This window comes from Lonchura striata, chromosome 20, assembly GCF_050655825.1.
Source record: "Lonchura striata isolate lonStrDom1 chromosome 20, ASM5065582v1, whole genome shotgun sequence".
NCBI lineage: Eukaryota > Metazoa > Chordata > Aves > Passeriformes > Estrildidae > Lonchura > Lonchura striata.
In genome coordinates, this window is record NC_140722.1 from 8508481 (window position 1) to 8535913 (window position 27433).

At 58.9% G+C, this 27433-nt stretch overlaps 4 protein-coding genes across 12 annotated transcripts; 1 reads left to right on the top strand and 3 right to left on the bottom strand.

The window, feature by feature from the left end:
* Positions 1 to 1775: 1775 nt before the first annotated feature.
* On the bottom strand, positions 1776 to 4740 carry REM1 (RRAD and GEM like GTPase 1). Its single transcript, XM_085557812.1, has 4 exons — positions 4275 to 4740; positions 4050 to 4132; positions 2827 to 3031; positions 1776 to 2643 (listed from the first exon to the last, which is right to left on the bottom strand). The coding sequence occupies exons 1-4, from the start codon at positions 4582 to 4584 to the stop codon at positions 2366 to 2368; spliced, it is 876 nt and encodes a 291-aa protein (XP_085413938.1). The 5' UTR covers positions 4585 to 4740; the 3' UTR covers positions 1776 to 2365.
* A 1632-nt stretch (positions 4741 to 6372) lies between these two features.
* On the bottom strand, positions 6373 to 9768 carry LOC146765726 (uncharacterized). Of its 3 annotated transcripts, XM_085557809.1 has the most exons (3): positions 7880 to 9768; positions 7617 to 7725; positions 6373 to 7540 (listed from the first exon to the last, which is right to left on the bottom strand). In XM_085557809.1, the coding sequence occupies exon 1, from the start codon at positions 9396 to 9398 to the stop codon at positions 8028 to 8030; it is 1371 nt and encodes a 456-aa protein (XP_085413935.1). In that variant the 5' UTR covers positions 9399 to 9768; the 3' UTR covers positions 6373 to 7540; positions 7617 to 7725; positions 7880 to 8027. The 3 variants fall into 3 exon arrangements, with proteins under 3 accessions (XP_085413935.1, XP_085413933.1, XP_085413934.1); XM_085557807.1 differs by having other exon boundaries at positions 6373 to 7725; XM_085557808.1 differs by having other exon boundaries at positions 7617 to 9768.
* A 652-nt stretch (positions 9769 to 10420) lies between these two features.
* SOX12 (SRY-box transcription factor 12) lies at positions 10421 to 14673 on the top strand. 2 transcript variants are annotated; one of them, XM_085557822.1, is made up of 2 exons: positions 10421 to 11364; positions 11480 to 14673. In XM_085557822.1, exons 1-2 carry the CDS (start codon positions 10531 to 10533, stop codon positions 11561 to 11563), a joined length of 918 nt encoding a protein of 305 aa, XP_085413948.1. In that variant the 5' UTR covers positions 10421 to 10530; the 3' UTR covers positions 11564 to 14673. The 2 variants fall into 2 exon arrangements, with proteins under 2 accessions (XP_085413948.1, XP_021383045.1); XM_021527370.4 differs by having other exon boundaries at positions 10431 to 14673.
* Positions 14674 to 16130: 1457 nt separating this feature from the next.
* On the bottom strand, positions 16131 to 27200 carry TBC1D20 (TBC1 domain family member 20). Of its 6 annotated transcripts, none has more exons than XM_021527368.3 (8): positions 27064 to 27200; positions 24670 to 24855; positions 23477 to 23557; positions 21829 to 22015; positions 20940 to 21041; positions 19424 to 19565; positions 18594 to 18772; positions 16131 to 18461 (listed from the first exon to the last, which is right to left on the bottom strand). In XM_021527368.3, exons 1-8 carry the CDS (start codon positions 27104 to 27106, stop codon positions 18188 to 18190), a joined length of 1194 nt encoding a protein of 397 aa, XP_021383043.3. In that variant the 5' UTR covers positions 27107 to 27200; the 3' UTR covers positions 16131 to 18187. The 6 variants fall into 6 exon arrangements, with proteins under 6 accessions (XP_021383043.3, XP_085413942.1, XP_021383042.3 ...); XM_085557816.1 differs by having other exon boundaries at positions 21768 to 22015; XM_021527367.3 differs by having other exon boundaries at positions 23477 to 23560.
* Between the last annotated feature and the right edge of the window lie 233 nt (positions 27201 to 27433).

Consider the following 27433-nt stretch of genomic DNA (forward strand, 5'->3'; position numbering starts at 1 on the left):
AAAATGTCTTTTAAATTTTATATTTTAAATAAAAGGAATCTATTTCAGGAGCGGGGTGATTCATAGTTCCGTGTTTCAGGCGGAGGGCAGATGGGAAGGCCTCCTGGGAGCCCCTCTCTGCGGGGTTGGCCTCCTGCCCGGGATGCTGCCCTCTCCCTGCGACTGCTGTTCCCAGAGCGGAGCAGGATGGGCAGCAGAAGGCAGTGTGCCCACACACCCCCCTGCATCCCACCCTGGCACAGCACAGCTCCCGAGCCTCTCGCTGCCCCCTTCTGAATGCTAGGCTGGCTTGGGAATCCTCACAAAGGGCAGCATCGCTGTGCAGAGCGAGATGGGGGAGCCGGGGGCTGCTGGCCCAGGGTGGCCACATGCCAGCGAGGAGCCAGCAGGGTGGTGGGCACCGGGAGCCCGTGGGACAGGGGGAAGTGTACTAAGGCTGCTGGCCACCCAGGGATGGATAGCACTGGAGCCAGTGGCCACCCAGGGGCTGACGGCACTGGGATAGCCCCGAGAGCACTCGCTGGAGCAGCCGCTACCACCCAGACCTGGCACCACCTTCCCCAGGAGTGGGCCCAGATGGGGACCACAGGCAGTCGCTGGTCCCCTGCCAGCACCTCCTCCCTCCCCCTCCCTCCACCCTCTCTCCGTTTCCCAGCGCCTCACCGTGGCCCCCCTTGGCCTCTCCTCCCACTCCTCCCGTCCTCCAGCACGGCCACATTTTTCTGGGTTTGAGCTCATTCTTTCCACTCCCCTCTCTGCTGACTGCCAACTTTCCATCCCATGGCCCCCCTCCCCCGCCTCGGCCGCAGGGAAACACCAGCTGCAGCTGCGGGAGGGACCGGCAGCAGCAAGGAGCCCCTGTCCCTCGGGTGCAGCCCCCAACCTCGGCTCTGTGAACCGCAGCATCACCTCCAGCAGCACCAGGAATCGGCGGGCTGGAAGCTTGAGGACAGGGCAGTAGGAGCAGAACAGCAGCAATGCCATGGAAAATAATCTGAGCACCCACCTCCCCATTTCTGAGGTCAAAACTTGGGATTTGCACCTCTGGAGAGACTAGTTTTCCATCGGGACAGGGTGCTGGCCCATCCCAGTGTCCCATTTGTGCCAGCCACAGCCAGTGGTTCCCCACGGTCTGACCGCAGAGTGAGTGGAAACTCCCGACCCGAGTAGGAGGGCACCACTGATCCTCCCTGGCATTGGGCCCGGGATGTTGAGCAGGTTCCCCCATGGTATCCCAGCTGCTGGATGGCAGCACAGCCTAAAAACAACAGGCAAAGCCCACAACAGCTCCAGCATCGCCTCCCTGGGTGCCCAGGGTCACTCCCTGCTTGCTGCAGCCAAGCACGTCCTTTCCTGACTGGGCCATTCTGCTTGGCTCCTGCTCCCTGCCCCTTCCCGGGGCACCAGGAGCCACCAAGTGCCCAGCTCCCTGCCCAGGCTGCAGCTCCCACGGTGCTCAGGGGCTCTAAACCTGCAGCTCAGCAGAGCTCAGCCCTTCCCACAGGCTTTTCCAGAGCTCTGAAATGCAGGGGGCTTCACAGGGGACAATGCTGGAGCACTGGGTGAAGAACTGGGACCTCCAGCAAGGGTGGCCAAAGGAAGCTCTGGGCTCTCCCTGCCCCAAGATACTCCAGCTAATGGAGGAGCCAGCCAAAGCCTGGCCAAGAGCAGGAAGAGGATCCTCAGCACCAGCCATAGGCAAGTTACAGAGCTTCAATCTATGTGGCTCTGGGATGTGGCTCCCCAGGGCAGGGACCCAGCAGAGAACAGCACCTCCCTGATGTGGTTTATTCTGCAGATCAAGGGTTTCCCCATCACACCAGTACAGAGAGAGCACAGAAACACTGGTGCCAGTGAGACATGGCACAAAGCCCTGGCACAGCAGGGTCAGGGTGCCAGGTGACGCTGCTGGTGCTCCCCTGCCCCTTCTTCCCAGCCAGACTCCACGCTGTCCAGGTGTCCACCAGGGTGGACAATGCCACTGTGCCCTTGCCAGTCCCTGCTGCCCTGCAAAGGACAGCACTGCAAGTGGGACCTGCCACACTCCTGGTAGCCTCCAGCCCTGCTCTGGGGCACAGCCACCCCTCACCTCTGGCTCTGCAGGAGGAGCTGTGATCCAAAATCTCACCCAAGTGCAGGTACCCATCCCATCCTCCACTCCACGGACCTGATCCCACTTATCCCCTCTCCTGCAGGGGAATGGCTGGATCCAGAGCACCTTCACATCCCTCAGTACCAGTGAAAACAGCTCCACATGCTCAGCATCACTCCAGCCCCGTCTGAGCTCTTCACAGAGCCGCTGGCCACATGGCTGGCACAGAGCAGAGTCCCAGCTGGCATGTCTGGAGGGACAGGACTGTGGCTCTCAGAGCACAGACAGGTCATGGCAGGACTTGGAACGGACTTTGAGGGCCACTTTGCTGCTGTTCCTGGCCACCAGCCTGTCGAGGAAGTGCCGGGCTCTGCTGGCGAGGCTCTCCTTGTGCTTCTGGCCAGGTGTGGGGTGCAGGTGGGACTTTCTGCCCCCTTGGCGCAGGCGGATCTGCCTCACCACCCCCTCGAAGAGCTCGGCCACGTTGTGCTGCAGAGCCGCTGACGTCTCGATAAACTTGCAGTCGAAGACGGCAGCGCAGGCCTGGCCCTCTGCAAGGGAAGGGCAGGGAGGGGGCATGGCCCTGCTGGCACCTCAAGTGCTGTGGGATGGGCACTGCCGCATGCACAACAGCAGCTGCACGTCCAGGGATGAGGGGACAGATGTGGGGGAAGCTGCTGGGCATGGAGCCCCCTCAGGGGTCTCCACCAGCCAGAACCTTCATCCCTACTCACCTTCCTCAGACACCTCGCGGCAGCGCACCAGGTCAGTTTTGTTCCCCACCAGGATGATGGGGATGTCCTCAGCCTGGCGCGCGCGGCGCAGTTGGATGCGCAGCTCCGAGGCGCTCTCGAAGCTGTCCCGGTCAGTGACAGAGTAAACGATGATGTAGGCATTCCCTACGTGCAGGCAGTGGCTACGGCGCTGGCTCTCCTCACCCTGTCACCACATGGGGAACAAGATGTCACCAATCCGTGGCCATGACCATTTCCAGGGGACAGCAGAGCACCCTGGCACTGATGGGACCTGTCAGCACACCTCACCAGCCCCCACACTGTGGTGAACAGATGTGTTACCCTATTAATTAAATACAGATGAAAAGCTCTTGATTTTGAGGGGAGTGCTTGGGAGTTTTCCTCTCTATCAACCACAAACTGGGGCTGTGGGCTCTGGTTGGTGGGGGGAGGTGAGGCTGAATCCCCTGGGAATGGCCTGGGACAGTGTGGTGGGTGCTGCACCCTGCATGATCCAGGCACTGCTGGCCAGTGTGGGAATAAGCCATAGTGGGAAAAAGGGGCCATTGTTGGGGTGTCACAGTGCTGGGGCACCTCTGGGCAGTGCGTGCCAAACACAGCTCAGTCCATTTAAGTGCTGCACCCCTGTCCACAGCTTGGGCACTGACTCTGTCCCCACTCCTGGGGACTCACTGCCTGGTGGCACCTACAGGAATGCAGGGCCCTGGCAGGAAGGGAAGGAGGGAGGCCTTTGGAGGGAGGCAGTGACAACAGCACTGGAATTTCTGCCCAGGAGATATCTCATGATCTAGGCATGAGGAATGCCCTATGCCAGGCTCTTGGGAGCACCGTTCTGTCCGTTAAAGTGTTTTGGCTGGCGATACCAACTCATGGAGTTACCCAGTTAGATCCTTCAGCCCTATTCCCAAACCATTTCCAGGCATTTTGAAGTGGGTTTTCATATAAGAACACACATCAGTGAGAACACGCCGGGCAGCCTCCCATGCCCCAGGAGGGCGGATGCAGAGATGTGACCCCAGCCTGTCTTGCCCAGTGTGTATCCTGTGCTCCAAGGTGGTGAGCCCCAGAAATGGACGGGGGGGGGGGACCCAGGTTGCCCTTCAAAGTGCTCAGAGGCCGCAAGACAGCGCTTGTGCCCATACAATGTCCCCGTGGCACATCCTGGCTCGTTCAGCTCTCTCTGACAGCCAGCCCCGCCGTACCCGCTGCTCTGACTCCCAGGTGTCCAGCACCAGCAGCGCGGTCTCCTCCCCATCCACGGTCAGCCTGCGCTCGTACGCGGCCCCTGCGGGACACCGGGAGAACTCGGTCAGCGCCGCGCTTCCCAGCACGGTCCCGGGCTCCTCTCCGCCTCGCACATGGGTTTGTCCCATCATGGGGCCACGGGATGCCCCGCAGGTGACCAGATCCCCCCACCAGACACCCACCTCCGTGCTGGTCCAGCAGGTCCCTCTCCTGGACGCCGGCGAAGAGGTTGACCAGGCTGGTCTTCCCCACGCCGGGGTCACCCAGCAGCACCACTCGGTACCGGGGCTCCCTGAGCCTTGGGGAGCCCGAGGAGTCGGGGGACCAGGTGCCGCGGGGGTCTCTGCCGCCCGGCTCGGAGGCGGTGTGGCCGAGCTGGGGGTGATAGGACTCACCCCGCGAAGTGGCCCCGGAGCCACCCGGCCGCGGGAGCGGGGTGCTGGCCCTCCGCCGCAGCGGGCTCCTGCTCCCGGGCTGCGTGTTCAGGGTCATCGCCAGCACCGAGGGCAGGGGCCGCAGGGTGGGCGGCGGAGTGAGTGTCGCCCCGAAGGGCCACCCGCACCCGGCAGCCCCGACCGCGCCGCTGCCGCTCCTGCAGCCGCTCCCCGCTCTGAGCCGATGGCGACACGGGCACAACTTTCCCGGGACACCCGCACCGCCGTCCGCCCGAGCTTTAAGCCTCAGGAGGTGGAGCCCCCCGCCGCTCCGATCCCTCCCTCGCCGGACACACCCCCGCCCGCACTGGCCTCGGTCCGGCCCAGCTGCCCTGTCCCGGTCCCCGAGGTCCCCTCGGGGCTTGCGGTGCCGAGGAACGGCGAGTTTCCCCGGGACCCGTACCCCGGTCATGGGGAGCAAGGGTTACATGGGGATGCTGCGGGATGCGCCTCCGCGGGCGGGGGCTCCACCACGCTCCGGTCCTGCGTGGAGCTGCACCAACCCAGTTCCCGGCCCTGGTCTCGCCACCCCAGGCTCAGCTCCGCCAAGGAAGTGAGCCGAGCCCGGTCCGGTCCTGCCCTGCCCAGGGGAAGAAGTGCTTTTTCAGGATTTAGAAGCCCAGAGCCCGTCTGTGCAGCTCTATCTCCAAGATGCAGTGGTTGAATACAAGGCTGAGGGTCTCCTGGCACGGGCAATAGCAGGAGCTGTTTTTATTTGATCCTGTCTGTGGATCTGGGACATCGGCAGCATTGTTCCAAAATATCCCAGTGCGGGCACTGTTCTGACCCTACACTGGGTCACCAGTGCAACCACACTGGGATATATTGGCAGAGCCTCATGGCACTAGGGCTGGTCCCAGGACATCCCTCATGATCAGAGAACAATGATGGGGAGGACAGGAACCACAGTAACAACTTTATTGTGCCATAAAACCACATCTGCAAATGCCCAAGGTGCTGAGTAGGACTGGTGGGAAGAAGGGCTGAAGGCAATGGAGTCATCTTGGCACCTCATCCAACCCTGGCTACTCCAGACACTGGGCAAGGGACTGGCATCAGACAAGTGTCCCTCCTTGGTGGGAATGCTGAGAACCACCTTGATACCCAGCACGGGTCTGAGAGAGAGGAGAGTCAGGAGAGGCAAAGCACAGAGGGAATAAGGCACTGTGCTTTGGCTGTTTGGGTATGAGGAGAAGCAGAAGCAGGAGCAGGGTGACTGCTCAGATGCACTGTGCTCAGAGGTGTCCTGTTCCCTGCATGGCAGTCCCGTTATCAGGGGGCACAATGTGGCCAAAGGGAAGCCTGCCTTGTGTCAGCTGTGCCACCCTCTCTATGTCCCCAGGGTCCTGCACTGGCTTTCAGCGGGGTCAGCCCAAATGCTTGTTCTGGGATGCAGGACCATGCAAGCAGCTAGGGAAAGAGGCAAACCCTTTTAAACCAGGTGAGGGTACTGTCCAGCTCCTGTTTAGTGTAAACCAGCGCCAAACCTGACCTCCAGTCAATCCATCAGTATTTTCTCATGCCTCATGGTCTGCCACAGTCACTGACCACTCTGCCAACCACCAAAATCTGTTCCAGCCCAAGCCCTGCTCCACCACCCTCAGACCACCCTTTGTATGGCAGGCTCAGCTCTTGCCAGCCTTCCCAGAGCAGAAGAGCCAGACACAACTCCTGGGCCTCTGAGAGGGAGAAGGAATGAATTCAGCTGCTCTTATTGTCAGTCCTGAAAGACAAACAGAAGCAGAGAAAGCCCTCTGGAGCAGCCAGGTACATCTGCTTTCTTGCAGTGGGGACAAGTGCAGCAAGCTGGGCTTCCTCAGAGCTGCCTCATCCATCTCCGTCTCAGCTGAGGACAAACTGTGCATCCAGAGTGTCCCAGCATAGGGCTCAGACCCACCAGTGAAATCCACCCAGGTCCTCTGGAAACTGGAAGATTTTTAAGGAGGGGAAGCTGAAATGCAGATGGGAATGAATACAGGGGGGTTACAGCTCTTCTGGGCTCCACACGCTGCCAGCGACATGCAGGGACCCAGGGAGGGCCAGCATGAGCACTGTGCTCCTCTGCACCCTCACGTTCCCAGGATGAGCAACTTGTGGCTGATTTTGCTCTTTCAAGATGCAAGCCCAGTGTCTGGAAGCAAAGGGTTAATTAGCAAAACGAAGGGCTGGTGATGTCGTGTGAAAAGTTGCAGGGAGGTCAGTGGGAAAGGGCTGAGGATGGTGGAGAGGGCTCTGGCACAGGCTCCCGCCTGTCAGGGCGGGTAAGCACCAAATGCCTGACTTGTGATGTTACAGAAACTTTCCATTTGGGCCTTCCTGCTATTTTTAACTCTTCTCCCATCCACCCTCAGTAACCCCAGCCCCACCAGCTGCTGAAGCGAATTAATTCCTCTTATCATTTTTTTTAAACAGAAAAAAATTAAATTCCACTAATCTATCACACAGCCACTCGCCTCCTGCCTCCTGACATGTTCCAGGCTTTTCTCCTCCTTCAGCTTGTGCCTCCATAGCTACAGCCATACCTGTCTTCCAGCTAAAACCCAGACCCTGGTGCAGGAGATGCCCCCTTGACACCCACACCACTGCTGCTCTGTGGGGTGAGTGTCTGCCCAACAGGGTGGTATTTCCATGGAAAATAAGCCCTGTGTGCACCCGGGTGGCAGGAGCTGGGATACACCAGGAAGGAATGATCGCATGAACAGACCCTCCCCAAGCACAGGTTGCTGTGTGTCACAGGGCTCTCTCCCTCCTGGCAGGCTGATGGGAAGATCATCCCCACAGAGCAAATGGGATTCATTCTCAGAAAGGGAATTGTTTGACATTTATAAGATCAACACAATGTCTTTAGCCGAGGATGGAAAGCAAAGGTAACATGACTGTATAGACTCATTTCAGAGTGATGTGAGCAACTAGCTTCCCAGATTATTTTCCATTGTTTTTTCTATTTCCTGGAGTTCTGCCCTCACTGTATCCAGCCGGTTCTGACAGCAGGTCTGTACCACTGCCTTCATCCTCTGCAGAGGGAGAAATACAATTACTGCTGATTCCTCAGAGCTGGGAAATGTCCCCTTGCACCAACTCTGACCTTACCCTCAGGCACTGCTGCTTGCACTGGCAGCACAGAGGAATCTGTCACCGTGCCTGGTGCCGCTCCACACAGGAATGGCTCTGCGAAGCAGAGTGGTGTTCCAGCAGCCAGCTGGAGCCGGAGACAGTACGGAGGAATGGATTTAGTAGGCTGTTGCAGGGTGATACCGCTGCTGGTCTACGGGGAACCCCTCCCGGCTCGCTCTTTTGTCCATTTGGCAGCTTCCGTGCCTCCTGGGACACCCCCACATCCCATTGACCCTCACCATCCCCTGCTGTCCGGGGACGCCCGGGCCCTATCGCCCTCCGGGAACCCCTCTTCACTAAGGCCTCTGGGGATGCCCGTGTCCCCCGTAACCCGAGCCGGTCCCCGCGGCGACAGCGGCAGGGCCCGGGGCCGGGCGGGGCCCGAGCTCACGGGAACAGGCGGAAGGGACGCCCCCTGCCGGCCCCGCCCCGGCACCGCACCGGGACGGGATCACCGGCACGGGATGCACCGGGCGCGGTCTGCGGGATTGGAAGCAGCTGTGGCAGCCCGAGCTGCCCGGCGGGACCGGCCCCGAGCTGCTTGAGGGGCGGCCGGGGCCGGGAGGGAGCAGAGGAACGGCTGTCGCAGGGAACCTGGCTAGAGGCGGGCCCCATACACGAAACCGACGGGCATGGGGAGCCGCCTCCGGCCCAGCAGAGCTGCTCGACGGCACGGGCGTTCCGTGTTAATGCGCACGCAGCCGGTCCTGCCGGCGTGGCGGCAGCGAAGACCGGAGGTGTGTGGGAGCGGCCGAGCAGGTGCTCCGGGCCAGGGCCACGCGGGTGACCCGTGCCGGGCGTGCCCTCCGGCCGTAACGAGCGGGAACAGCTCGGGGAGGTGCCACCCGCAGGCAAGGCGCAAAGCCGCGGTGGAGAACCGTGTGGTGCTCCCCGCGCAGCGCGGCTCCGGGACGGCGAGGGCAGCGCTCGGGGCTGCGGCCCGGGCCGGCGGGAGGGCAGGCCCCGGTGTCTCGGCTGGCCGCAATGTCGGGGCAGCCGGCAGGGTCGGGACAGGTCACAGTTCCTGCTCAGGCCGCAGGACGGCGACAGCCCGCGGTGCCCGGACGGCGGCGGTGCCCGGACAGCGGCTGTGCCCGGTCGGGTCGGGCGCGGCCCCGCGCGCTCCCCTGTCACCACAGCAACTGGCGGCGGCGGCGCAGCCAATGGGCGCGGCCCCCGGCGGGCCCGCGCGCGGCAGCGGCAGCCAATGGGCGCGGCCCCCGGCGGGCAGCCCGCGGTCTCCGGGACAACAGCGCCGCCGCCGCTGCCCCATTGGTGCCGCCCAGCGGAGGGGGCGGGGCCTGGCCGGGAGGGGCGTGGCCCCACCCGCGGCACCGGGGAGCCGCGTGTCCGCCTCGTGGGCTGCGCGTTCCCCGCCCGGCTCTCCCGTCCCCGCCGGGGGCCGATGCACGGGGAGACGCCGCTGGAATGGGTGGCAGGGATATGTCCACGAAGGCGTCGGTGTTCCCACAACGCGGGGCGCCCTAGTGAGCGGCCCGGGGACTGATCCGGGCCGGGGCTCTGCCCGCATGACCGGGAGCAGTGGGTGTCCTGGGAGCCCGGTGGGCCGGCAGGGCAGGGCTCAAGCACAGCATTCCGGGTTGATACTCGGTGTTCCGGCCGGTCAGAGCCGTGCACAGGCTCCCGGCGAACCGCGAGGGGTGTGGGCGCTCCCGGGGGTGGGGATGTCAGGGTCATCGGGGACATCGGGGTGCCTAAACCGGGGGAGCAGCGGGTTACTGGCAAGAGCTGGAGCATCCTCGGGTGGGTGCCTTAGAGCACAGAGAGGTACCGACGTACCGGGATGCTTGTCTGAAGGTACCGGGTGTCACCGGGGGTTCTGTGCTGCTCGTGCCGAGGTACTGGGGGCTGCCAGGTTGTCGTGGCAGCGGTATCGGGGGCATCGGTGTGCCGGGTTACCAGGGGGTAGCGGGGGGGCACCGGGGAGTACCGGGGTAGCGGGGCGTGCCGGGTAGCCGGGCGGTACCGGGGGTACCGGGGCGTGCCGCGCTGCCATTCTCTCCAGCAACCCCTCTCGGCGGGCGCCCATTGGCTGAGCGGGATCTGCCCCCTCGCCCCACGGCCAATGGGCGGCGGGGGGCGGGGCCGGCCATTGACAGACCCGGCGCGGCGGTGTTTACCGGGGGCGGCGGGGGCGGGGCGCCGGTGTCTATAAGAGCGGCACCGGGGGGCGTGCGGCTCCCGGGCTGCCCGCACCGCCCCCGCGCACCCCGACCCGCATCTCGACTCGCCGCAACCACCCTACATCATTCCTGACCGAAGCATCTGCCGACTTAACAGGGGAGGCATCACCGGGGCGGCGGGGAGCGGAGCAACCCCGGGGCGGAGCCCTCACGGCGTGCAGCATCCCCGAGCCTCTACAGAGCATCCTGGAACATCCTCGAGCCGGCGCCGAACATCCCCGGGTTGGTGTGGAGCATCCCCGAGACGGTACAGAGCATCCCGGAGCATCCTCAGACCGGTACCGAGCATCCTCGAGGTGCTACAGAGCAATCCCGGAGCATCCTCAGACCGGCACCGAGCATCCTCGAGGTGCTACAGAGCATTCCGGAGCATCCTCGGACCGGTGCAGAACATTCCGGGACAGGACCGCTTCAAAGCATCCCCGAGCCGGAGACCACCGGGCCACCCCGGGGCCCTTCCGGAGCATCTCCGCGGCCGCCGCCCCGGCGGAGCCGGCTCCGCCGTGCGCCCCCGGGCCCCGTCGCGGCCGCCTGCGCCCCGCCCCGCCGCCGCCCGCTCCGCACAATGGGGGCGGCGCGGCGCGGCGCGTAGCGGCGGGCGGGGAGGCGGTGGCGGCGGGCAGGGAGGTGACGGCGGGAGGGGAGGAGGAAGAGGCGGAGGCGGCGGCGGGATACCCGGCTCCGGGATGGTGCAGCGCGGTCCGCGGGGCCGGGGCGCGGAGGCTCGGCGGGAGCCCTGCGCCCCGCTGCCCGCCCGTGACACCGAGCCCGCCTGGTGCAAGACGCCGAGCGGGCACATCAAGCGGCCCATGAACGCCTTCATGGTGTGGTCCCAGCACGAACGCCGCAAGATCATGGACCAGTGGCCCGACATGCACAACGCCGAGATCTCCAAGCGCCTGGGCCGGCGCTGGCAGCTCCTCCACGACTCCGAGAAGATCCCCTTTGTCAGGGAGGCCGAGCGCCTGCGCCTCAAGCACATGGCTGACTACCCCGACTACAAGTACCGGCCTCGGAAAAAGGGCAAGGTGGGCACCGGAGCAGCCCGCCCGCGGCTCCCAGTGAAGATCAAGCCCTCCGTGTTGGGCCGTGTCTCTGCCAGCCGTAGGCAGCCCGCCAAGCTGCCCACCGGCCCCGACACCCCGCAGGAGCCCGCACCAGAGGTGCCCGCTGAGGACAGCCCTGTGGTGCCTGGCACGGCTGCCTGGAACCCGGCACCCAACGGGGAGAGCAGCCCCCAGGAGCCCCCTGCACCCCTGAGCCCTACCACACCCTGCCCGGAGCCAGGGAGGTCCCCAGAGAGCGGCTCCCCCTCTCCCATGTCGGCTGGGTCCCCTCCCTCTTCCTTCAGCTCCTCAGACGAGGAGCTGGAGGAGGAGCTGCTGGGGATCATGCCCGGGCGGGCGCCTGCCAGTGCCACCTGTGGTGCCCTGGACTGGTCCGTCTTCGACAAGGACCACGACCTCTACCCGCGGGGAGGCTCCTCGCACTTCGAGTTCCCGGACTATTGCACGCCCGAGGTGACGGAGATGATAGCAGGGGACTGGCTCATGTCCAGCATCTCAGACTTGGTCTTTACCTACTGAGTCCCACGCTCTGCAGGTAACACTCATTTTTATTTTCACCCACAATCAGGTCATATCAAAAAACAACCCAGGAAAACAAACAAACAAACCGAAACCAGCTGTTTACATGCAGGAATCAGGTATTTTGCCTTGAAGCTGCTGGAAGGCAGAGCCCCTGCTCCCCACACCCCCTGGCACACACCCATTCTCCATCCGTCTGTCTGTCCGGCTCTCGCTTCGTGCCCGCAGGACGCATGGCCGCCCGCTGCGATTATTTGCCCGTGAAATGCATCTCATCGGGTTTTCATTGTCACACCCGGCTGCTTTCCCCCATGGCCCCGGCACTGACAGCCATGGCTGCTCCCGGCTGCTCCCATCTGTGCCAGCGCCGTGTGCCCTCCCGCTCTCCAGGAAGCAGGAGCATCCATGCCACCCCAGCTCTCGGTGCCCACCCCACCTTCCCCATCCCTCGGAGAATGGCTGATTCCGTTTGGTTTTTGACTGCATTGAACGCATGGCTTCAATTTTCTCCTCTTCCTCTTCGCAGCCCTTGGGGAGGGATGCCGAGCCATGCCAAACTGTCCCTTCCCAACTCCCTATTTTGTGAGGGGTCCCTGGCTTGGGGGTTCAGTGTCCCACAGCAGCATCTCCTTCCCTGTGGCGCGTGTTCCCCGCCACTCGCTTTGGGAAGAGTGAAGTTGCACACACGTGATGAGCACGTGGGCGCGGAGGCTGTGTTGTTTCTCTCGCCAGGCAGTTGTGCAGGGAAAGCTGTGCCACGGAGGGAGCCCGTGTCCGGAGTCACCCCAAAATTGTATGGGGACCAGCCCTTCACTAAGTAGCCAGCCCTCATTTTAACCTTGGAGCCGGTGCCTGTGCAGGACCTGCTGAGGGCTGGCTGACCTTGGCCAGTGGAGCTGGGTGTCACTGTGCCCGGCCGTGGCGTGTGGTGCTGCCGGGATGGCAGGGAGCAGCATGGAAAGGCAGGGTTGGCAGCGAAGGACAGCTGTGGAAAATCTGCCTTAAACAACCACCCAAACTGCTCCAAGAGCAGCTGCAGCCAGTGTTGGTGGGCATGTGGGGCGTGGGTGATGCTCTGGCTCAGGGCTCCTCCACACAGCACCACACTGGGCTCCCCTGCCGGCTATGCCAAGAGCAGGGACGTGCTGGCAGGGAAGATGCTGCTGCAGCGGCTCCTCCAGCTGGGATTTTCTTTGCTTTTCCTAATGGCTCCTTCCTGCGACAGCCGCCTCCTCCCACTGCCAGGAGCACGTGGCTGCAATGCTGGCTCGGCAGCTGCCGCAGGCTGTGGTTGGGGGGGGCAGGGGCTGCGCTCTGGTACAGCTGTGCTGGGTGGGGACCCCACGCATCCCTGGGGATGTGGTCATGGCCTGGGCTGGCAGCGTCTGCAAGAGCTGTACTGGGCTCGGCAGCAACCGCTGCTTGGAGCAGCCCCTGCAGTCCCCCATGACCCCCACTCCCCAGGGACTCTGGATTTGTGGCCCCTCTGATCCTTCCCTGCCGGTGGGGTGCTGGCAGCAGCAGAGCACCCGCTGCTTGAGGCTCTGCCTCCCTGTTTTGGGGCTGCCGGTTCCCCCAGTCACAGGCTACCCCGTGCCTGCCCCTTGCTGTCAGGCTGGACTGAGCTGTAGCCAAGGGAAGGACATCCCCCTCCCTTGTCCTGGCATCCCCTGGGGGTGCCTCGGAGTAGGTGCCCGGCCCTGCTGCTGGAGCTGCTGGTGGTCCTGGCTCAGCCGTGGGGATCGGCACTGCAGCGCAGGGAGAGGTGTGTCCCTGGGCCCTTTGCAGGGATGCTTCATGTCCCCCAGTCCAGTCCCTGGGGACCCCTCGAGGCCCCCCGCGATGGTCAACCATCAGCAGTGTAGATGTGTCGGTGTGTAGCGGTAGCTGTGCGTGTGTGTTGGCATTAGCCACGGTGTTTCGGTACCCCCGTGCGGGTGCCAGCCTGCGGAGCCAGGCGGGCATCACGCATCAGACACGTGTACCCTGGATAGAGCGCGTCCTCTTCTCTGCATCCCCTCCCTCCCCGGCCTTCCCCACCGGATCCAGTCCCGCCCCCAAAGGTGGAAAAGCCAAATAAGCGCCGGGACAGCCGTGATTCTGGCAGCCTGCTCTCGCCTCACCGCCGCCTCGGGGGGATTTTGCCTTCCCACCCCCTGGGCAGCCCCGCACCAGGAGCATCTGAAGCCCCCTCCCATGTGTGAGCCGGGTTTGGGGTTCCTGTGGGGTCTGGCGGCCCCAGAGCCCTCTAACACACACGGATCTCACCCAGCACCTCGGTGCCTTCTTGGGGTGTACAGCCACCCCATGCTGTGGCCAGGGCTTCTCAGAGAGGGCACTGAGGCTGACAGTCACCTGCCCTCTGTCCCTGTCCATGGGAAGCCAAAGCCCCCCGGTACCAGCAAGGCCTGAGGCCACACTGAGGGTCTCGCATCACACGTGTGCTTTGCTGACCCTGGAGCTCAGGGCTCAGCTTCCGTTCCTTGGGGGCGCACCTGGGTCCCAGTGGTCCCCTACGTGCTGTGCATCACCCTTGAGCCAGGGTGATCCCTCCACAGACTGTCAGGCGAAATATTTCCTCAGGAGCAGGTTCTGGGTCAGTGCCAGAACCGGAGCCAGTGCCGGGGTCTCCTGCCCTGGCTGCAAGCACAACATCATCCGCTTTGTCCCCGTCCTCACCCCTGTCCCCCTCCTCGAGTCTCGCCGGGTGTGTTTGTCAGGGAGAACCGTCGTGGACAGTGGTGGATTTTCTGTGCCGTGTGGTTGTAGTGCTTAGAGACCCCTCCCAGCGTGCGGCCCCCTCCCGCTGCGCCCCCGCTGCCCGGTGCTGGCTGGCATGCGTGTGCGAGCGTGTGTGCGTGCGCGTGCGACATCCCGTCATCACTCCAGACAAAGCGAATAATAATAATAATAGTAATAATAAATAATAAAAATAAACCAAACCTCTCTCAGGAAGCAGCTGCCCTGGTGGCGGCCGAGTGGGCCGGGGGTCCCCGGAGCTGGTGGGGCCCCGACGCAGCCTGCGGATGGGCGCCAGCGCTCGGGGTCACCTTTGTAGTGTTGTGTTAGTGAAGGGTCCCTGTGTCTGTTATCTTGGAGAAACAGGATTTTAGCCGAGGGGCAGTGACGACCCCATCTGGGTCCATCTTGGGGGCGTGACACAGCTGGCCCTTGCTCTGCAGAACCTCGGCTAACAATGATCCTGACTGTTGTGATTATGGAATAAAGTGTATTGGTCTGCTCCCCATGGCTCTGGCTCCTTCTGTGCTGTCTCGCTCCTCCCAGGAGAATTTGGGGTTCCCAGGGCAATGTGAGGTGCCCAGGGAGATGTGGGATTCCCAATGGCCAGCATCCAGCTCCCAGGCATACAACTTCCCACCCTGAGCCCTGGTTCCTATGGGCTCTCCTGCAGCAGGGAGGTTCACCCTCATCAGTCAGTGTGGGCTGGGCGTCCCTGGAAGCAGTGTGAGCATGTGCGTGTATGTGCACGTATGTGCTGTGCATATGCAGCCCCTCGCCCCACCCGTGTGCGTGTGTGGGCAATCCCGGCACCGCCCCCGACTCCGTTCAGCCGGGGGAGGGGACCGAGGGTAATCAGGGGGGGAACTAGAGAGGGAGGGAACCGGGGGTGCTAATCCAGACCCACAGGAGGGCCGGGGGGGCCAAGGGGTCACGCGCCACTTGCATCACACCCAGACCCCCGCCCCCCGTCTCACCGCAGCTGTTGCCACAGCAACAAGAGGAGCCCAGAGCATCCCCGGGTACTGCCAGCCCCTCCTGCTGCCCCGGCGCTGCTGGGGCCGGGCTGTCCCCGAGGGAGGGAGAACTGCAGGGGGTGTCCATACCACAGTGACCCCCCAAATCTGCAGGCTGCAGCCACGGGACAGCCCCCAGCACCACCCGGGGCCTGGGCGGTACCACAGGGACTGCAATCTTCCAGTGTGGCATCACTGCAGCCCCCGGCAATGGGATTCCTCTCTGTGCAGGGGCACTGCTGGGAGCAGGGGGCACCATGGGGCAGCCACAGTCAGAGCTCATGGCCATCACCTCTGCCCCCATCACTTTGGTAAGGTCAGGGCCACACAGGCACATGCACACATTGCCACTGGCCTGGTTCTGAGTTATATGCGGCAGTGGCCTCTTGGCTGCCCCAAAGGTGCCACATACCGTCTGCCACCACTCTTCCTTCCCCCTTGCTGCCCAAAGGGCTCCAAGAACTCTTGAGAAAATGGCTCCTGGAGAAGCCACAGCCAATTAAAATAGCCAAGCCTTGAGCCATCCAGACAAAACCGCTTCCAGCCTGGCCAAGGCGGCTGCATCACCCCAGTTCAGCAGAGCATGCCCTGGGAATTGGGCATCATGCCCGGGATCTCCTCCTGCAGCCAGGCACCCGGCCTGGGGTACAGGGCAGGCTGGGAGCTCAGGCTATTTCCAGCCCCGTGTGCTGATGGAGGGGACACCCCGGAGAGCCAGCAGCACACACAAGGCCTGGCGTTGGCCCAGAGGGAGGCAGATGGATGGAGAACAGTGACCGGGGCACGCACACACCCTTTGGCTCTGCTCCTGCTCCTCTTCCCACAGGGCTGCTGGGTGTGAGGCCACACTGAGCTGGCCTGGACGCTGCAGGGAAGGTGCCAGTTCTGGGCCCCAGGGTGCTACAAGAGCAGATCTGGCAGCCCTGGTCTGCGGAGGGTAGGAAGTGTGTTTAGTAACTGTTTATTTTACAGTTTTAGGGCTTGTAGAAATCTGCATTTACAGGGAGTGTATAAGTCTTTGTACAGAGTAACTGAAGCACCCTGGTCTCCTCCCAGGCCCTTCTCCCCACCAGGGACAACGCAAGAACTAAAGTGCATCATGGCCAGGGAATGGAGGGGCTGCAGGGGCTCCTCCTGGGGGGCTCCAGCCATCCCCTTCTCCAGTGTGGTGTACAGAGCAGTCCTGGGCCCTCCAGCAACATTCCCAGGTCACCACACTCTCCTGCACCAATGGTTTCTAAAGTGCTAAGTGACCCAGCCCCCAGTCCTGCTTTGCTGCTCTGGGGGTGCCAAGGGACCAAGAATGGGCTCTGAAAGCCACACTGGGAGGAGCCCCCTGAGCAGCCCCAGGTCTCTCCAAGGCCACTGGCACCACTGAGGAGAGGAGGGAACAGGTTTTGCTGCCTGCCTGAACAAGGGCAGTTTCACACACTCCACATTTCACCTGCAGAGGCAAAGGGAACACCTGCTCAGAGCTTCATGGGAACACAAGTCAGAAATGAAAACTGCCCACCTGCCCTCTGGCCAGAAAGGCACAACCCTTCCATGAGCAAGGCATGGTGCAAACCAGAACACAACCAGGGCAGTAATGGACCAAGAAGGGTAGGAGTGGGGGGTGCTGAGCTTTGCAGGGCATGAGTTTTCTTCTCTAGCCCAAAATGCCTTCAACCAACACCTCCTTTTCAGGTGTGCAGACCCTGGGCATGGCACAGATGGCTTTGGGCACAAGAGAGCAATGATGGGGCAGCGGGAGGGACAGGTAAGGACACTTGAGGGAGATTTAGCAGCTTGGGGGAGAGGTAGAGGCATAGAGTGTCTATTGGCTCTGTCTCAGTGGGACACTGAGTTATCTATAAGGATTTGCTGCTTAGCTTGGAGGGCAGGGATGCTGGGACTGCCAATGGAATTGGTGAGGAGATGGGAGCTATGCAGGGGCCAGGGTGGCCTTTTTGGGAAACCCCTTGTGTTATTTGCAGAGGTGATGCTGAAGCCTGATCAGCTCATCGGGGGGGGTTTTGTCACATTTCCTAGTGCAACAACTTCTACCCTGTGCAAAGTGTTTCACAAGGTGGAAAAAGCCTTTCTCCATGTGGGCACGCTAATGTCCACTTCCAGAGCTATTAAAGAAGTCTGCAATGGATGTTTACAGTGCCACTAAGACTTGTGGTAGCATAACCTGGCACATGACAGTACACACCTTTGGCAGGGTGACCACACTTGTGTTCACTTCAGTGACCCCAGATATGGTCACAGTACTGCTAGGACAGCAGTGGCAGTGCCCGAGAGCTGAGGGGAGCTAAGGTCTGCTCCTGGCCTCTACAAACATATCACGCTGCAAAGATGTGGAAACAAAAAGAGCCAGGGAATGTTACACGCTGAAGAGAAGCTCACAGCATTGTGCTGACTGGGGTGTGGGAAAGGTTTGGCTCTGCTCAGAGGGTGTCCACAGGACAGGAAAGAGCTGGAGCACCAGCAAAGCTGAAGGCAGATCATGGGGCACACTGGAACAATGAAGAGCCAAAGGTCTGCCCTGTTCCTCAGAAGTGCAACACCCTCCACCCTCACACACGCAAGCACCCAGAACAAACCCTGCTGGACACTCTCCTCCAGGCAAAGATCTGTTCTCACTCCCACTAGTTTTCCCCAGTGGAGAACACAGGATCCTTTGGGCACAGCCCACACTCAGCTCTCCCTCTGTATAGTCACCTGAGCACAGCTTTAACAGACAAATGTGTCCATACCTCTGGTTCCTCAGGAGATAGCAGGAGTACCTGTCTGCTCGCCCTTGCACAGGGAGAGGGGAACAAGGTGAGCATGGTGTGGGGAACCGTCTGGCTGGAAGGGTTCCCTCAGTCTCTGTCATAAAGGCCAAAAGTGTTACTGGATGCAGTAAGAATAATAAATAATCTTCAGACGGGTTGTTTCTGGACAGGTCCTTCATCAGCCATCAGCCCTTCCTGCTGGGGATGGGTGCAGTGACAGCAAAGGCCCTTCCTCCAGCTTCAGGGGAAAATCTGCAGCTGAAACTTGGGTGCCCACTCCAGTGCACTCTTCACCATAGCCAGGGCAGCTGCTCCCAGTGCCACCGTCAGCCCCATCACTGCCAGCTTGACAAAGCGGTTGGTCCGGGGTTTTGTCAAGATGGATTTTGTCCGCTCCTCCCCTTGGAGCCGCTCCTCCCCTCGCATCCGCTCTCTGAAGCGTTGCCTCAACACAGTGTCTGGTCTCTGCTGCACTGATGCCAACTCAAAGTCCTTAAAAGTGGAAGCCGCAGTTCTGCAAGAGAAGGAACAGGTCAAGGAGTGCCCCCCGCTCACCCCTGGGACCAGCTTCCTGTCAGGAAGGTCTCCACAGCGAGGCAAGACCTGGCAAGGGGATGCAGGGAACACATGGGCTCCCAACACTCACCGTTCCGCCTGAGCTGCCTCCTTGGTGAGTTTGGAAGGCGGGAACTGGACAAAAATCTCCCCGGCTTTGCTGATCAGAGACTCATAAGGAAGATCCTGTGGGATCTGGCACAGGAGGTGGTGGACAGAGGCCATGTCACACTCGCAGTCCAGAACTTCCTGCTTCCGGTGCAGCACAATCTGCAGAGGAGTGAGAGGAGGACAGACAAGGAAGTCGAGACAACTCCTTGGCACATGATGGCACTTGTTTCAGAGCTAGAAGAAAAAAAACACTTTACTTCCATCTGAAAGACCTTCTTCAAGAGGATACACTTCAGTGAAACATTCACTGGAAAGAGAAATGCCAAACCTCTTCTGAGGCCATGGGAAGCCTCTTTTAGGGTACTTAGGTCTGTCTGCTCAGAAGAACCTGCTATTGGCAGGCCAGAGATGGGGGCAGAACCTCAGCAGGATTTGACTTCATGACTTGCTGCTTGCTTCATCCTCCTGCTATTGAAGGATGGGCAGGTGGATGCAGAGTGCAGGGCTATCCTCAGCCAGCCAGGCATGTGACCAGACACAGGACCAGCACACGAAAGGAAATAAAAACATTGTGTCATGCTGCCTCCACAGCACTGAACTGGTACAGCCAGCACATTTGGACACCCTCAGGCTGCCCTGAGTTCCCACCTGCCCTTTATCATCACCAAGGACATCACTGACTGAAGCTGCAGAGCAGGGTACAGCTGGGGTCAGCACCAGCACTGGGTTTGCCAGCCTCCCTCTGCAGCCCCAAACTCCTACCACCTCAGAACAGAGCTGTTAATCCCTCACCATTCCATCAGTACCTACCACAGCTGCAAAATAAATGGGCATCAGTGGGTGGCAAGCCAGGAAGAAGTCATATAATCGCACAACGTGCCGGAAGTCAGATAAAACATGGCCAAACCAGGTGATCAGCCAGCTGAGAGCAAAGATGGTTCCCACCTCCGCACTACAGAGAGAAAGAGCCATGAGGTCAGCCTGGAAACAGGGATGAAATGCTCTCAAGCCAGCCCTGCGCTGCACAGCCATGCCTGGGGAACTAGAGCTGGCTGTCAGTGGAGCATTGAACCCCCCCAGAGCAGGAACTGCACCTCTGACAATAAAAAGCGTTTATCCCCTGTCCCAGCCCCTGTGGCAAAGTGCTGCCACTACTTGTGTCACATCCAGTGGGGCCACAGCACAGGCTACATGCTGCTTTCAGGGGACTCTGAATGTGTCCTGTATAATGGCACTGTCTGGCTTGCTCGCCTGAGGACAACTGAAGTCCTGCAGCACAGACAAATGTTTGGGTTCCTTCCTACCCTGAGGGCTTACTAATTCTGGGAGTTTGCAATCAGGGTTGGTACCAAAGGACATTTTACCTGTGGAGAAACTACACAGCTGCCCAAAAAAGGGCTCTGAACTGACTCTTCCCATTTACCTTCATGCTTCTGATTTGATCTGTCCAGACACACCTATGTGTCCCTAATGCAAAATCTGGGAATTGAAACACGGATGAAAAATCAAACCCCCACAATTCCTATAAAGACAGATAGAGAAGGTATGTTTATTGCAGTGCTGGATGCATGTGGGGATCATTCCCCTTCAAAAGACATGCAGGCCGCTGAGAACTCCTGATCCCTTTTTATTCTTCCTCACTAGTTTACATATGCATAGAATTTCACAATAGGTAAATGCATATTCATTCTGCTGATTTCAAGTTACACTTACAGCTCATTACACTTGTAGCTAGTTTTTTATCAGAAAGTATGGAAAGAACTTCTGGGTCATTCTGCCCTGTCTGTTTCAAGGTTTGAGGAGTCTCTCTTATCTCTTCAGCTTGGAAATTCACATTCTTTCTCCTCAGCTGGGACAGTTTTACTAGTGCTACAGTTATCAAACTAAACAGCATATTTTACTTATGCTAGCAAGCTCAAAGTGGCACATTTCACCTACACCCAAATGGATTTCTACCCTGTTAAATTTTCACTGTGTCTCAGAATTATCCCCAGAACTAACAGGCCCACCAGCCACACAAGTGGTCACATGAAGCAGTTGTAGCATTTGTAGAACACTGTCCCCAGATCCGCAGCCCTACCAATACAGACTGCAGACAAATGGGCTGAAGATGGCACCATGTAAAACCCCTCCAGATAGGCAGCAGAGGTTTGAGCCTGATCAGAAATGAGTGCCACATGCCTCTGGGGTGTCACCATCAGCTGTGGGACAGCTGTTGACTCCCTGAGGAAGCCATTGTGGGGATGTGCTGGTGAAAATGGCCTGTGAACAGTAACCTGAGACGGGCAGGGGAGAGCCAGGAGGCTCTAAGAGAACATTTGCATACCTCTTCATGAAGTCGTGCACCTCAGGGTTCACCTGGTCTATGATGAGCATCAGGTAATTTAAAATCTGCTTGGTATTATCCATCGTTGGGTACATAAAATCCCTGAGGAAAGATTTAAAATGAGCTTTGTCAAGCAACAACATCAGCGAGCTCTCCCTCTAGGGAGGCAGCAGAAGGTGAAGTACATGCAATAGCCCTTGCTGGCAGGGCTGCTTTAACCCCAGCCCCAAGGAATTCTGTCCTTTTGGAGCAGCCTCCTTCCAGCTTATCTGGAACACACAGGGCTGACCTGCACACAGAACCCAGGCCCAGACCATCATGCTGCTGTCAGCTGACACATCTTATTTTGCTGCAGTGCACACAAGAACCATAAAGTCTTTCCAGTACCCAGAATCTGACTCCTGCCTGGGAGAGGAGAGATAATCCCTCTAAACCACACTCTCCAGCTGGAAGCTTGCTCTTATTTCAGTGCACAAACAGGAAAGACTCTTTATGTGGGGTACAGGACACTGGTAGTACAGACCACACTGCCCAGGCTATGAAAGGACAAGAGGGAGGCAGGTGCTGAGCCAGCCCACAGAAGAGGGAGAGGCCCTGACAGCCACACAATCATGGATAATGCATGTGCGTTGGCTTTTCCAACTCCAAGAGATGCTATAAATTAACTGACAGCCTTCAATTATCCCTTCCCCAGGGCACAGCTCCCTGCAAAGCCACATGCTGTTGTGTGGTCAGGCTGCTCTCATTCACCCTCAGGGTACAGGCATGACGGCTGCTGCTTTAACCCAAGGCTCTGCCTTCCCAGGTCCCCTTCCAGGCCAGCTCTACCTGCAGAGGTGTCCCCACAGCCTGAGGACATGCAGTTGGCTCCTCTCCTCCCACTGAGTACCTGAGATGATGTATTGAGAGCTTCTCCACCAGTGCTGTGGCCAGCCTGTCCCCCACGACCAGCAGGAAGGTGACCACGATGTCATGGTACCCCTGGTAGTAGTGCAGCTGGGGGTTGCGCTTGAGGACATGGAGGATGATATCGATGAGCTCCTCCTGCAATCCTTCCCTCTGATCATCTGGCATCCCTGTGGGAACAGCAGAGATGGCACAGCTGTGTCACCTACCAGAGCCTGCTGTGGGAGCAAGGGTGACTGTGGGGTGCAAGGAGAGCACCTGTGCTTCTACTATCCTGCCTGATCCCATGGGATGTGGTGTGTAAGTAATGGGTAGTACAACTGGCAGAAAAAACTATCCAAAGCCCTAATGCTGTCTCCCAAAACTCTGCAGGACCAGGGGAATCTGCCAATTACTGAGAGGTTTAATCTTTAGATCTGCAGGACCCTTATCTGCAAGGAAGCCACTGTGGAGGACAGGAGCAGGGTTTACAGATGTTTGCACAGTGTTGCTGTGAAGAGAGAATTGTTTTACACATCCAGCACAGATGAGGACATTTTAGTAATTTTTAATTTCCCAGGAAATTTTCTCTAGGAAAAAAATCAACAGGACCCATTTTCACAGAAACTATGCCAACTGCATTAGACTGCGAGGCCTCCACCAGCACAACTTTATATCAATCCCCTGCTAAGAACACGTGTTTAGGGACAGGATGTCACAGGGAAAACATTGTTCCTGCCCTGCACAGCTGCAGCCAGTTACTGGCAGCCCTTGTCAACAGATAAAACACCCAAAGGCCAACCAGAGAGTCCCAGTGGAGATCCTGCAATGACAAAGTTCTCCTTTTCCTCTGCTTCACTAACGCAGCTAAAAATAGGCAGGAGGCTGCCATTCAAGGGCAAAAAAATCTGTAGGAGCAGAGCCTCCAGGAATCAGGCCTGCACACAGCAACCATGCCTGCAAGAATCAGAGTGAATAAAGTGTTTATACAAAATAAAAGTGGCAGAAGGGGGAGGCAGATTCTGGCCAGAAATAACGACTGCTCAACACAGAGAGCTGCTGGATTTAGCATTTTATAAATAACACAAGGCATCAGCCTCCCATCAGAACTAAACAACTGCAAAACATTTTGCTTCTACATGTTTTAGGTTCTGTTAAATTTGAACCTGATTTTGAGACTGTTTTATATCGGGGTTGTTCTAAGCACAGACAAATCTGCCTTCCTTGCCCCTGAGCTAGACCATGGACTAAAATAAACCAAAGCAAATGGCATGTTTCTCAAGCTTTCCATCTGTCCTAATCTCAACAGGTCATGGTGCAAAAGATCTATGCAGGATCCATCCTCTCTCTGCTGCAACTGTCTGCCAGTAGCAGCCTTCTGGTAGAAGGGCACAGTGGGGCAAGGGATGTGGTACGCTGGAGAAGCCACGTCAAAAACCATCTGTCCAGACAGCTGAAGGAAACTGATGGCTGTGGAAGGGCTTCACTGCAAGAAGCAGCTACTTCATATTGAAAAGGTTTTCTAGAAGTCAGGCCCTTGGAGTAATAATGGAATGCCACCTTCTGCAGCCTCCCAGGGTTGTCTGTGCCAGCAGGAGCCCCACGGCATTGCTCTTGCCCCCACAGAGTGGGAAGAGCAGGATCCCACTCACCTGGTGGGAAGCGGCGCAGGGATCGCCGCACATCCAGTAACACTTGCTGGTAATCCTTATTGTCCTCTCGCAGCTCCTTCCCTGCTGAGAAAAAGAGGAACAGGAGTAACATGGAGCAGTGCAACGGTACTGGGAAGAGAGTGAGGTGAGGAGCTGGGAAGGTCCCTGCTGAATGTGGACATGAAGCTGCACACACCACCTACTCCACTGTATATCCTCTTTTCCATGTCACACCTCAGCCCTGTCCCTGCACTTTCACTGACACTAACAGCAAATGAGACAATTATTTCTTTAGACAACACATGTTAAAATGCTTAAACTGACAGCAGCACTCCCAGCACTCCTAGAAACATCTCTGCTACACAGTTTTGCTGTGCAATTCAAAGTGTACTCAGCACTGGAGGAATGCTATGAAGGCCACAAAGACTCATTTATAAAATAGAAACAATTTAGAGGAAAATCTCACCCAGGGTTAGCTAAGAGTTAAAACAGGAAAGTTCAGTGAGCTAGCAAATTCCTTCTGTGGGATCATATAAAGTTAACATTGTCTTCCAGCAGCTCTGGTCACCTCACATCATCCTAATGCCAGTCGGCTCTTGACTGAGGTGGGGGGATGCACGTTTCCAAACAACCACAGAATCAGGAACAGCAACAAAATCTGTCCTGGGTGACTTTAAAGCTACAGGACCTACAGCTCCTGCTTTGCTAAGGTTTAAAAACCATGTGGGTATTTCACCAGGAAGATTGTTGTCCCTGTGCCTGTTCTGACTAAAAAAACATGTGTGCTTCACACAACAAACTGCTGCCTGGAAGAGACACATCAGGAGAATTTTGGCCACACCAGGGCTCAGCACAGCCACCTCTTCATGGGAGCAAAACAAATCAAGTCTGATTCTTTCTACTGCAGGTGAACTTACATATGTCAGCTAATGCTCAGGGCTACACTGACTGCATCCACAATGAACTGATTCCATGACTATCACTAAAGAAAACAACAAATGTTGTTTTTAGAAGTAATGTATTGTTTACATACAACACAGTATTGGTGCTGCAGTAAGTCCCCTTTGTACATGAGCTTAGTGGGAAATGCAACACACATAGGTAAAAGGCAGGTCAGAAAGCATGTCCCTCCTCTAGGGACAAAGGTCACTGAGCCTTTCCTCCTGAGCAGCTGAGTCCAGGCTGTTCCATACCTGGAAGAGGGGGCAGGTTGTCTGTATTAACACTGAGCAGCTTTGGCCACACTTTGCACCGGATCTCGTCCGTGAGCAGCCCGCCCTTGCTGATCGCCATCCGCCTCAGCTTTGGCACGTCGATGGGGTCACTGTTCAGAGCCTGGTAAATCTCTGCCACTTTTCTTTTCTTCTTAGCATCAAAGTCTGCAAAAGGTCACAGAGATGTGAGCTGACAGGCGGTGCTAGCACACAGTGGGGGCTAGCAATAGCCACTCACAGCGATGTCACACAAGATGACACAGGACAGTCATCACACTGTCAGGACAGGGATGACTCATGTGGGGACCCCTCCAGCTGAGTGTCCCATTTCTGCAGGCTCAGCATTGGGAGCACCTCAAAGGGCACTTTCACTACTTCCCTATCCTGGGGGTCCCACTGTAGGAGGCACCGGAGCCACCAGCAGTGCCCAGATGGAGCCCTTGGCTCCTGTCCTTCCCAATGGCTCCATACAAGACAGCCCTGCAAAGCCCCATCCTGAAACTCTTTGCCCTCTGATGCAGCTGCCAGCTCAGATGTCAAGTGTTTCCTAAGACCAGGACTTAGGAAAGAGTTCAAAGAAAGGTTAGGAAAGTGTTCCCAAAACTGTGTTCCTACCGACTCCCAGGTGCAGCCGTCCTAGGAAGAAGCCTGAGAATTTCCACTGACAGCAACAGACACAAGAAAGGACATAATTATACCAGAGTTAAAGAATCATAAGAACATTGACTTGTCCTATAACAAACACAAACCTGCCAGCCATCAGTACACACACAGCTCAGCCAGTAGGAAATAATTCCCGCTGTTTTGAGGAGCACAGGACTCGGGGCAGGGAGGGGAGGGGGTAACACACAAAGCACACAGTGCTCGGGTTAGACACACTTACAGGACACCAGGGTGCTTCCCAGGGAGCGGAGAAGGGACACTACTTCACACCACATGGTGGAATTTGTCACCGCTGCCTCATGTGAGGAAAGAGAAAAGCAGCCGAGAGCCACTCGATATCCCACACTGGAGGAGTTCCCAGTAAGGAGTCTTTGCTGAGCAGCTGCAGGACTGGAGTGCAGGATAAGGCCACAAACACTGCCTTTCCCTAAAGGCTTTTCCCATAGATGCAACAATTCTTGGGATCCAAACAGGACTCGTTCTATAAGGGACGTGTCCAAATAGGATTTGGGGTGGGAGGAATTAAAAGGATTTCAGTGGAGAAACAGCTGTTTCCCAAGGCTGTGCCCTCCCGGCAGAGATAGGGGAGCTTGTTCCTCTGTCCACGTGGCACCTCAGCCACTGCCCCGGCCCTGCTCCTGCGCTCCTGGCTGGAAGTGCAGCTCTCAGCGAGGTCTGAAGGGAGCCGGCAGGCTGTTCACACACATGGACGCTAAGTAGGTCGAGCAGTGGATGCTGTTCCTTCTCAAAGACACTTTTAAAGTACTTCTTGGATCAAAACAAACTGTAACAGCCTACGACAAACTCCACCTCCCTTCGAATTCCAAGGTCCTGGTAACATTAAATCTCCTATCGCTCACACAGTGACTACAGTTTCTTTTATTTCCTTTCCGGCCTCTTGTGCAAGCAGAGTTATTTGCACAACAGAAGCCAGCTCTGCTCAGCCGGTTCCCTATTCCCAGCCAGTTCCCTACCCCCAGCTGTTCCTGATCCCCCGCCACACGCACGCACGGGGTGTCACATACCGATGCCTCGGGAAGGAGGAGACAAAGCCTACGGGAAAAAGAACTGTTCACACACAAAGAACTTAAGGAGTAGTGGGAAGGAAGCAGCACGTCTTTCGGGCTCCTCCTCTCAAACTTACTGAAAAAGACCGCAATATTTGCACTTTTCAAACACACGGGGGATAATAGGTGCGAGTGTTATCAAAACCAGTGCATTTCAAAAAATGTTTTATGCAACCACAAGACGTTAACTTGCGGGTTCACCCTAGGAAGAAGAGGCACAAACGCAAGGTGAGGGCGGTCTAAAACCGAGTTGAGTCCGCCGGTGCTTCTGCACCGCTGCAGGCTCCGGGCACCGACACACGGCCTCGCCAGGTCCGGCCAGCCCGGCGCTGCCGCAAAGCCCTCGGTGACTGCCGGGGACCGCCCTCGGGCCCGGCTCGGGTCAGGCAGCATCAACCGCAGCCGGCTGCTTCCTGTGCGCCCGAGCCCGCGGCGGCCGCACACGCGCGGGGTGGGCCGGACCGTTCTCTCGGTCCCCGGGACCCCCGGACCCCCCGCCCGCTCCCGCCGGGGCGGCTCCGAGCGCAGCACCGGCCCCGCCCCGCCGCCAGGGGGCGCCGCCGCGCCCGCAGGGGGCGCTCCAGCCCCCGCCCCCTCAGCCGAACCACTGCCCCCCGCCCGCCGGGCCCGGCCCAGCCCGTACCGTGGCCGCCGAAGCCGTTGCGCGGCGGGCTCTGCCGGCCCATGTTCCCGGGCGCTGCGGCGCATTCCGGACACCGGACCGGACCGGGCCGGGGCTCCGCGCTCCCCGCGCCGTTCTGTCCCGTCCCGCCCCCGCCCGCTGCCCCCCGCCCGCCGGCGCGCGGGCGGGACGTCACGGCGCCGCAGTGCGCAGGCGCGGCGCCGCTAGGCGGTCACACGGGCGGAGGCGGCCGCGCATGCGCGAGCGGGGCCGCGCGGCCTGGACGCGCTCTGGCCGCCAGGGCCCGTTTAAAACCAGCAAAACCAATTCCCGAACCCTCCCCGATGGCCGCCGGACGGGGCATTCCCAGCGCTGGCGGGGCCGGGTAGCA